An 11,332-nucleotide genomic window follows, 5' to 3' on the forward strand; every position below is an offset into this window, starting at 1 on the left:
GTTTTGGTTAATCAAAATAAATTTCGGTTAACCGAATGCACACCTCTCATCACAGTGATATATGTTTGTTGGTTATTTTTTATAATATTTGTTTTGGTCGTCAAACGTATTTGTTGTTTGTAAGCTTACTGTCTGTTTTATTGGGCGATCGATGTATATGGCTAGATGTCATCAACGAGTTATGTTAAAAAGCCGTATGCTTTTTATATGCAGGAATTGGTGTATATGTCTAACAAGCGGTGTTTGGAAAAGTTAATGACAATGTTAGTCAAGAACATGATTACTTTTATAAAAAAAACACAATAAAAAAAGTTAATGATAATGTTAGTGAAGAACATGATTACTTTTCAAAAAATAATAATTAAAATTAAGATTCGTCGTGCTTTAAATCGTTAATTATATGTAGAAATTTATTATCATTTTTTCACTCATGAATTATAGTCCAATTTTGCAATTTTAAATATTAATATTGGTATTGCAGCGAGATGTTTATAATATAAAATTTATTTTATTTTATAAATATTAATTTTGAATCATTAATATAGTTTTTATAAATCGCCGCAAATTGATTTTATTCTACAAATATTAATTTTGAATCATTAAGATAATTTTTATAGGCCGCCGCAAGCGCGGTTTCTCAACTAGTTATGATATAAAAGCTTTCCCAGTGAGCGGAGAGCATGCATCAACAGAAAAATCAAAGAGCACCAATAACATTGACTAATGCAAGAAATCCTAAAAGGGTGCAATCTTAAGAAAGTCCCTTCTGTTGAATCTATTACACTAAATATGAGCCATCTCCCTCTCTAAGAAAATCGACAATTCAGAGAATGGCATGTATCACAACATGGAGTGATCAAGAACAACGATAAATCATTCACAATAGAGTCGGAACCACAACTACTAAATATATGTCGAGCTACGAGAAAATGAATAACTTCTTGTAAATATCCGTAGAGGAGTGCTATGCGTATTAGGCTTGATCAGTATAACTAGACACCATCTAAGTTTCTGCTTCTACTTCTAAGCCTGAGATATCTTCCTTTTCTTCCCAGTTAAGAACTGCTTTAGCACTTTGCACCTGTCAGGATCGATAAGTTTGATCTAAACCTTTTGTATATATGCATGATCATGCGTAAGAGTTGATAGTCTCAACGTGACAATAAAAACATGAATTGCATATATTACAGGTACACTTGATACAACTACTAAAAGCACAGACACGGTTATATACTAATGTATTATTTATACACACTGGTCAACTTGTTCAAGCAACGAAGAAGTGATAATTATATAATCCAGTTAATACATAAGAGAAAAGGAAGTCTTGAGTAATAAAGTGATCTGGTTCAAGATGCAATCAACTGCATCGTTAAGAGAGATTTTATTAACTTAATGAAGGTTCATCTGTAGTATACATAAATTTTAATGGCAGCAACACATGATCCCTACAGCATACAACGTACATGGACATGTTAATTTAGTGTTCTGGTGTACCTTCTTTACAGACCTTGTATGATTTCTGGAGACTACAGAAAAGAATCATTTTCAGGCTTTTCATGCAGAGATTGCCTTTGATCCTCCACTTGCTGAAGTTGTGATGACAATTGCAACAAATCAATAGTACCACCTTCACAAGAAAGTTGTTCCTTACTATTCATGTAACCGGACCCGTGGAACATCCCATCAATCCCATAGTTGACAACAGCATTGCTACCACTTGTAGTGATCATATGATTTAAGTGATTCTCTGTAGATTTTATCCCAGATGAAGCAAACTTGTTCGACATTTCATTTCTGGAAGTTTGAGGACTCATTCCCAAGAGTTTTTCTGATGCTTGAGTTTCACTATAGTGCCCGTGACTGCTCGGGCTGATCAGAGGGTATGCCATGAGTGTTCCTGAAGTGTGACTCATAGAAGTTTGTGATTGAGATGACAGAAGAGAGAGAGCACGACCAGAGTCGGAAAACCCTGATAGCGCTTGAACAGTCACTGTTGAGTCAAAATTATTATAAGCTTCTCCGCCGAATGAGGTATTTCGAACCAAGTACTGGTCACGATTTCCATTGGATTTGCTTCCTAAGTCTTCAAATGCTCCAATCCTTTCTTCAGGTTGGCAATGTTTATCAAATCCATAAGATGAAAAAAGGGATTTTGAATGCAATCCTCCAACTGCAACAGTAATTGCTGACTGAGAACTATAATCAGCCCCCTCTTCAAGTTTCACATGCCCAGGCCAGTAATTTCTCTCACTTTTTTGTTGCTGAGGAAGGCAACCTGGAAGTATATCTTGGTGGTTGAAAGATAGTGTGGAAACAACTGTCCCCTGAAACCTGCTAGCAGCAGAACCTGAGTTCAGCACAACGTCAAATTAGAAATTTGTTAAACCTTATCGCCGATAATTGACACTACCTAAAATTTTAAACTCAAAAAGGAATTTCAGAAATTCGAAAGGAACAATAATAAGTGTTGCATTGATATCTCTTCTACATGGCTGCTGATTGTTGACAACTGCGAAAAATCTTGAATAGGATCTTAAGGTAAGTGGCCTCACTTCCTTTTTCAAAGCTACAAAGTAGAACTCAGAAGCATATATACACAGCACCAGGTTGCATGAATGAAATTAAATTCAACATTTCAAATAGGAGAAAATGTACCTATGTAGTTTCAGACTTTTTTTTTGCCAGATCAGACTTTTAGTTATACTTCTCTTACTTAGATCTGCTGATAAAAACTCTAATTTTAACAGGAATTGATTAATAAGCTCCAAATATTACCATCTAAACTCCAACTTGATATGTATATAAGATAATTGCCCATAGTATAAGAGAGTTGCATACAACTGTGGGTAATGTTGTAATAAAAAAGCTAGAGTGGATTTTAAAATAGTAAAAAGTGGAGTTTATTTATGAATCCCCATTTTTATCCTCTAATGATCTAATCCATAAATGCAGAATGGCTATCAGTTAAATACATATATATATAAAGCTTTGAATAAGATACTCCTGTTCAAAATACTTTCTCGAGGTAATACTATTATAGCATTCCAATAGCCAAAGGTTGAGACTTAGTCACATGGAAAGGGTGTCGACATTCAGATGATTAATTATGCATCTTATCACTCTTAATTGCAATCAGGTATAAACTGATAATTTGAATCGATTACAAATAATCTTTACCAGAATTTAACTTCACAAGTGAAGACACTCCAGTTGGTGTAGTTGGGAATTCAACAATGAAAAAACAGCATGAAATACCAACAATTTAGCAGAGTTCATAAACTCGACAGTTATCATTCATTTACCAGTGAAATTGAAGGCCTATGATAAAAAAAAATATGGAACACAGGGTGCAGGGTTCATTAGCAGTTCAAAAAGTACTTCCAAGCATAATTATATTACCATTACCATATGTCTGATACAATCTCCCTGATCTACCAGAGTGCATACCCATATGAGGTTTCCTGCGCCGCTCATTGTGGCCAGCAAGGCGTTTACGGCAGCTACGTTTACCATCATCAAATTCAACCAACAAGTGGAACCTAAATAAAAAAGGCCAGATTATGTTAACTGCGAAATGACAACTAAGCTAAAGTTTCAAGATAAGACCCTCAGGTTCTTATTCCAACTTAATCTACCACAGAAACATGATGCTAAAACTTCAAAAGCTAGATGCTGACCCCATTAGAAAAAGCAGGTCGAAAGATACATATATTACTAATATTCAATTCTATTAACCAAACAAATTGAGTTCTATCCACTACCGTATATAATTCTTAAGAACACAACAGAATCTAAAACAAGTAAACAGCCAAAGAGTGTTATAAAAGGTCCAGTAAATCTACATGCAAGGAGCATGTTAATAAATCATCCTCAGGAAACTTGAAAAATATATATACTTTCTTTGAGTCCTAATAAAGCAGCACCTAAAACATAGATATAAACAAGATAACATTAAATTTCTTCGTATAAGGTTGCTTGAAAATTTGGCTTACAATAGTAAACAAGGGGGACAAAACAAACCTGCTGCATTGCTGACAAAACCGTTGTTCAATGCCATTAACAATAACTTTGGGAGTCTTGGAATGAACCTCACAAACTTTATGCCTCTTGTGGTAATCTTTGCAGGAGCTCAAATCTTTCTTGCATCCATAAACCTGGCAATAAGGAGTAAGAGAATTCAACCCCCCTACTCGCATCCTCTTCCCCGTTTTAGACGCTGAATCATTCGAACACGAGCTTGGAGCTACCCGGTATGCAGACAATTTTCGTGCATCTCTTTGATCATCAAACCTTCCTAGTTTCAAATCAATGAGAGATGACTCTGCACCAGTGAATTCCACAAATGAGCTTGATAGCTTAGAATTAGACTCCTCTCCTCCCCAAAAGGCGTTTTCGAACATTCTTATACCATTTAGCTTATTACCATAAGCATCCTTAATTGAACCATTAGATACAGATTTTCTCATAGTTTCTTGGACACCCAAATCAATAATTCCCATACTTTCAATTCCCTCTTGACTCGAAGGTCCTAATTCAATATTATTATCACTACCATAAAAAAGGGACTTAAATTCCCAATCCATTGATCCATTTCTATCTCTTGCAATAACATCTGAGGCTGTAGCAGAATCTTCAGACACAAACCCTCTTTCTCCAGAAACATAACTCCAAGACTCCATTACACAAACTTACATATATAAAAATGACCCTTTTGAGATCACACATAAACTTTATTCATTCATGAACATTACATACAAACAGTAAAACCCCACATCAATTTCACTCAACCTGAGCATATATCAAGAACCCAGATAATTTCAGTGTATAAAGTCAACAGTATGTATAGAAATGACCCTTTTGAAGATCAAACACAAAGCTCATATTCCTTTGTAAATTTTACACAAACCCTCCAAAACCCCAATAAAGTTCAATTATTTCAACCTTAAATGAAGGTCAAAAAGTTGGCTTTTGAGTTCAGTGGTTAAGAAAAGCTGGGGAAAAAGGGTAAAGAGAAAATGAATCAAGAATCAAAGATAGGTGAACAAATAAGTTGGGTTTATTTATTGATGCTTCAGTAATGGAAACATCAAACACAGGAGCATATGGAGGGAGGTGGAAAGCTGCAACCACACACACTACTACATTACACAGTGTGTGGAGTGTGTGTGTGGGAAAAATGGGTCAGTGTCTGAAAATCAAAATTGAAAGCTGTCCATAATGTTAAATGTGTGGGAGTGGGACTCTGTCCAACAAACAAACACTGTGTGTATTAGTATGTGAGAGAGAAATGAAAAATGAAAGATTGGTGTGGGTCCGGAATAAGACTGGAAAAATCTTGTACTCCCTCCATCTTATATTATGTGTATTGTTTGACTATTGAAGAATGAAATTGACTAGATTTTGACCGCAAATTGCATATATTATCCGACTTAAAAATTTAAAAAACTTATTTCATTAAAAAATATATCTAATCCCCTTCAAAATCTATTTTTCAGATTTTTAAAATAATTAATAATATTTTTTTAATTAATGGTCAAAATTGGGTCAAATTGACAATCTAATAATCAAAGAAGATATATAATATGAGAAGGAGGGAGTAATGAGTTAGTTTTTGGCTTGATCTTGATCACATTGCAGCTATCCTCAGTATAAATATCAAAAGTTTTGAATTAATTCCATTAATAATGGGCCTGTTTGGAGACTGTTATTTATATAAAATAAGGATTTATCTTTTTGAAAAATGTATTTCTTGATATTTTTCAATATAGATGTTAAAGATATATTTTGTATTCGTTATTTGATGAAAAAAATAAGAATTTCATGTATTTTTTTTATTTTTATTTTTGAAAAATAAATTTAACGAAACAACACTAATATGCCTTTACATTCGTAAGTCGGGGACAGAAAGACTTAGAAGATACAAGAGGCAATATGCATGAAAATGAAATGATGCATACAAAAGAAACGAAAGAGATTGAGCATTAATAATTACTTATCACCTTTTCCCAGACCATTCTAAAAGCTCCATGGAAGAAGTTGCTTTTTGTGAAGAAAGAGACTTTCCTCTCTCAGCTTTTGATACTCAGCAGAGAGATGCGTTACACACGTTTGACCATCTCCAACCCATAACACCATTTTGATGTGAAAAATACATCAATTTAGTGTGAAAACTACACCAAATCAAAATTTCACTCCAACCCATCAACACCATATCCTACACCAAAAAGAATCTTTTACACATTAAATGGAATATTCTCTCTTTTTAAGTTATTTATATCATTATTGAATTTGTACTTAAATTTTAACATGTTCAATAAACAAGGACCTAAAATAATTATAAATTCATTAATAATTTCAAGAGGACAACTTAATTATATGAATTCCCATGCTCTTCTCATATGTGCTCGATCAAGGCGTTGCGAAGTTCAAAATGAGCTTCCTTATCTTTAATTTGTCGATATCTACTAAGAAAATCTTGAAATTCGTCATCTCCATTTCTTTCCATTTCGACAGCAGCAGAAGATGTTTCCACGTTTATGTACATGCAAATTCAAGTCTCGTTCATCCTCAACTGTCAAGTTGTGCATGATAATACATATGTGAGGTAATTTTAATCATTGTGTATTTTATTTTTAATCAAATCTATTTAAAAAACATATCTTCTATATAAGAATATAAATTTATTGATATTTGGAAATAAATAAAAAACTTGAGTAAAATAGTAAAGAAAGAAAATTTAAAACAATTATGATTAAAGAATAAATAATGTAACATAAAACAACTTTAATGGGACATAGATGGAATAATTTTGTTTTCATTAACATATGTGAGGGTATAGTAGGTATTTTGGAAAACTCCAAATTTGATGTAAAAGTTGCACCAAATCAATACTTGACACCAAATTTGGTGTCAACCAATTCATTTGGTGTCAACTTTACACCAATTTGGTGTTGGGTTGGAGTGAATTTGACACCAAATTTGCCACCAAAATGGTGTTTTGGTGTTGGGTTGGAGTTGCCCTTAGGCAGACTCGTTTTAGTGTTGCTCTGAATTGATACCCTTTGTCACACGGAAAACTTATGTCTCAAGTGTTTAAAGCTTCGGCACTTCCCTCTCGTCAACCCAATTTTTCAGCGGTCCAAACTTGAAATCCGATTAAAACGTATATGTGTATTTGTTGTGCATGTATATTAGAAAAATATAATAATTCTGGTTATAAGTATTGCACACAATATTTTAAATATATAATATTTATATATTTTGTAATTACTCGATAATTAAATATATAAGTTTTTAGTCATATCTATATCTGCTTCTATATATCAAATATCAATTATAGATAAATTGAACAATTATAAGAATACTACTATATAATAAAATAATATAAGAGATTAGAAGATAGAAATGAAGAGAATAAGAAGACTTGTCTTATTACTTTTCATATTCAAACAATGTACACGCACTTCTTTGTATAAGACAATTGATATAGGTTACAGATGCACAGTGAAAAATCAAAAATTTGTAAGTTTAAAGATGGGAGAGTTAAAGAGTGTCTTAATTTGAATATACATCTCCTCATGAGGTGAGGGAACCCAAATATATAAGCAATAACTCAATATATGAGCGAAATATGTGAACTCTTTTTTTTTTTTTGGAAGAGAAATATGTGAACTCTTGATAGCTTATTTCGAAGAACGCGACCATAGGCCAAGATCACCTCTAAATTAACTGCACGTGGACCTCTCAAGCGAAGCCGACTTAGTGAGAAGTGCATAAATAGGAGTGCAATGCCACCTCAAACACGCCAATTCTGGCGACCTAGACTCTTTATGCACCGTCGACCTCTCAAGCAAAGCCGACTTAGTGAGAAGTGCATAAACAGGGGTGCAATGCCACCTTAAACATGCTATTTCTGGCGACTTAGACTCTTTATGCACCGTCTCTCTAATCTTTATGATCCTACATAAAATAACGTCATCAACATCCACCACGAGCCCAATTTTTGGACTCTAGAGGATAAGCCAATGAATTATATTATTCAAATGTGAGCTTATTAATTAGGGTCGCGATGGATTTATGTGTATAATAGCTATTTCTAGTTATTTGGATTGGGGACCGAAAAAATACATGACAATCATTACTCGTATTTTATTCGATACTTCTCTCATTTCACGAAAATATAAAAGATAACATACTATGGGGCCGTTTGGGATAGCTTAAAAGAAGTGACTTCTTACTTATAGTAAAGAAGTGGAGTAGAAGTGAGAAGTAAATAAGTTAATAAAGTGTTTGGAAAAGAAGCAGAAGCTGTGAGAGAGAAGCTAGTATTCTCAGCTTCTTAAAAGTGCTTCTACTTCTTTACACAAACGGGTCAAGAGAAGCAGAAGCCAGAAGAAGCTTCTGCTTCCCTCAACCAAACAGGCCCTATATTCATGTCCTTGTTTGAAACTGGATATCGATGTTTGAACGACGAATGTTATGAATTCAATTGGCTATTTTTTTCCTCAAAATTTTTGAATGTGATGATCATACACCCTTATAAGTTGTGATGAAAAATCAAAATTATATATTTTCAGAATACCTTATATTATTTTAAAATCATATATTATGAACGTGCAAAACATATAAAAATTGAATATCACTTTATAAAAAACATCAACTTGAAATCATCAAAACAACTCAGAAAGGAATTAAAGCTTTGTTTGAATCTATCAGGATCTCTATTTTGGTCAACGGCTCACCCACCAAGGAATTTTCTCCTAAAAGAGGTCTCCGACAAGGATATCCAATTTCTCCCTTGTTATTCAATCTGGCTGGAGAAGTGCTAAGTTCAATGTTAAAAATGGCAGCTCAGAAAGGAATCATAAGGGGTATTTCCTTCAACAGCAGAATTGAGCGCATAACGCACCTCCAATTCGCGGATGATACGGTTATATTCCTTGATGGTTCTTTGGAGTCGGCTGTGGGTATTATGAGAGTACTACAATGCTTCCAACTTTTATCAGGTCTTAAAATTAATTATGATAAAAGTGAGGTATTCTCTTCCAAGTTTAATGCTAGTGAAGCTCACAAGCAAGCTGAGATACTAAAGTGCAAAGTTGGGAATTGGCCAATGAAATATTTAGGGATTCCGATAGGGTCATCTTCCAAAAGAAAGGTATTCTGGGAGCCATTGATCAGGAAAGTCAAGCAAAAGCTAGCAAAATGGAAATTGGAAACTTTAAACCAAGCAGGCAGGTTAACTTTAGTCAAATCTGTGTTGGACAGCATGCCAGTCTACTGGATGAACCTACATTGCATTCCGGTGGCTGTATGTAACCAGTTAGATCAAATTAGGAGGGATTTCCTTTGGGGACATGGAATCTCTTACAAAAATTCCAGCAGAAAGCTTCATTTAGTCTCATGGAGTAAGGTCTGTAGACCTAAGAATTTAGGTGGGTTGGGTTTGGTTTCCATTAAAGCCAGGAATTTAGCCATGCTGGGTAAATGGCACTACAGGTGGCTATCTGAAAGAGGAAGAAGTTGGAACAGATGGATAAGAGGGAAATATGGCATGTCTACAACTGATAGTCTTTACCAGGGGGCCAATGTAGTAAATTCATCTGATTGCTTCAAAGCAGTCACAAGTATTTCTAAACATCCTCAGTTTGGCAGATTGATTGATCAATCAAATTTCAAGTGGATCTTAAAGAACGGGGAAAGCATATTATTCTGGGAAGATCCATGGTTCAACGATCAACCTTTGAGAGATAGTTTTAAGAAGCTATACAGGCTGACATTATACAAATTCATCTCAGTTGCAGGTTATACAAAATTGTGGTCCACTCAGTCTAGTTCCGATAGTTTTGGGATGGATCTATGGTCCAGGAAATTAAGGCCTTGGGAAATTGAGGATGCAGAAAGATTGGATGCAATTATACGAAAAATAAATCTCTCTCAAGAAAGGGACTCTTTAAGGTGGTTAGTCAATAATAAGAAATATTCAGTGAAAGATGCCACCATCAATTTCTCAGCTGGTGAAAATGTGTCTTGGCACTTCATCTGGCGTTTGAAAGTTCCAAACAAGGTAAAGATTTTTCTCTGGAAATTGCAGTTAAATGTCCTTCCTACCAGAGCTTTATTGCAGGAAAGGGGAGTCATACACATTGAACGGATTCTTTGTCCGCTCTGCCAAAATTATGAAGAAACCGGTGTACATTTATTCTTTAAATGTGACAAAGCCATGTCGCTCTGGAAAAGTTTGTTTGCATGGTGGCATATAAACGTGCCAGTTCAGAAAGAAATCTCCCTGAGTGATTGCTGGATATGGAAAAGGCGTTTCACAAACAAAAAAGCTAGAGCTGTATGGAAAGTTGTTATTAGTGCAGCCCTGTGGTCCATCTGGTTAGTCAGAAATCAAGAGATTTTTGATAAATCTAAGTCTTTGCAACAGTCTTCGTTCTCACTCGCGAAAAATCTATCCCTCGACTGGTGCTTAGCTTTTAACCTTATTCATGAAGATTCTAAAAAATGGTGGACATCAAATCCCATGGGGGCAGTCACTAGTTCACAAGATCTTCAATTTACAGAATGCCTTGTCTCGGATACGGAGCTGATAGCTTTTGTAGATGGTGCATGGAAAGAGATTGCAGGAAATCAACAGGCAGGTATTGGGGGATTAATTTTAAATCAGAAAGGAGAAGCTATTTTCACTTTTTCGGGTCCAGTTAAGTCTACAAGCCCTTTTGAAGCTGAAAGAAAGGCTCTCATATTTCTACTCCGCTCTTTTAATAAATCTTCTTGGAGGCAAAAATCGATTCTAATTTATTCGGACTGCAAAGAGCTCGTATATCAAGTCTTGGAATTTCAATCAAATCGTTCGTGTGATCTGGCGGATTTCGAAGGTTGTTTATTTTCTCCACATATAAAAATAAAGCACATTGACGGGAATCTAAATTTCAAGGCAGATAATCTTGCAAAAATGGGTGCCAGGAGAAAGGAGATAGCCACCTTCTGGGTTAAAAACATGCAATAATTACTACTGCGTTGGGAAAGATTATATGGCTCAAGGAATGCTCCTCAGCCGTCTTTAATCTCTTGGAAATAGTTTCTAGGCAGCATGCCATTAGACACTGGCCTTGGTTATTGCATCAAAACCCTATAAGCTGCTATAAATCCCCCTCACTCCACAGTATACTCTTAAGCCCATCTGAAAGCTCTTCAAACTCACAAAGCTCTCAACATGGCAGATATGGAAGCAGTGGAAGCTCTCCCCAGGTGGAAAATGCCAAGAAAAGGAATGGTAAAGATTAATGTTCACGGCTGTTTTTTCGCAGAAGCTCTCCCAAAC

At 34.9% G+C, this 11,332-nt stretch overlaps 1 protein-coding gene across 4 annotated transcripts; it reads right to left on the reverse strand.

Annotated features, from left to right (window-relative positions):
• Positions 1–685: 685 nt before the first annotated feature.
• LOC108214375 (squamosa promoter-binding-like protein 6) lies at positions 686–5,193 on the reverse strand. Of its 4 annotated transcripts, none has more exons than XM_017386342.2 (4): positions 4,024–5,193; positions 3,403–3,542; positions 1,498–2,350; positions 686–1,081 (listed from the first exon to the last, which is right to left on the reverse strand). In XM_017386342.2, the coding sequence occupies exons 1-3, from the start codon at positions 4,680–4,682 to the stop codon at positions 1,530–1,532; spliced, it is 1,620 nt and encodes a 539-aa protein (XP_017241831.1). In that variant the 5' UTR covers positions 4,683–5,193; the 3' UTR covers positions 686–1,081; positions 1,498–1,529. The 4 variants fall into 4 exon arrangements, with proteins under 4 accessions (XP_017241831.1, XP_017241832.1, XP_017241833.1 ...); XM_017386343.2 differs by having other exon boundaries at positions 943–1,081; positions 1,511–2,350; XM_017386344.2 differs by lacking the exon at positions 686–1,081 and having other exon boundaries at positions 1,344–2,350; positions 3,409–3,542.
• Between the last annotated feature and the right edge of the window lie 6,139 nt (positions 5,194–11,332).

This window comes from Daucus carota, chromosome 3 (assembly GCF_001625215.2).
Source record: "Daucus carota subsp. sativus chromosome 3, DH1 v3.0, whole genome shotgun sequence".
In the NCBI taxonomy this organism is placed as follows: Eukaryota; Viridiplantae; Streptophyta; class Magnoliopsida; order Apiales; family Apiaceae; genus Daucus; species Daucus carota.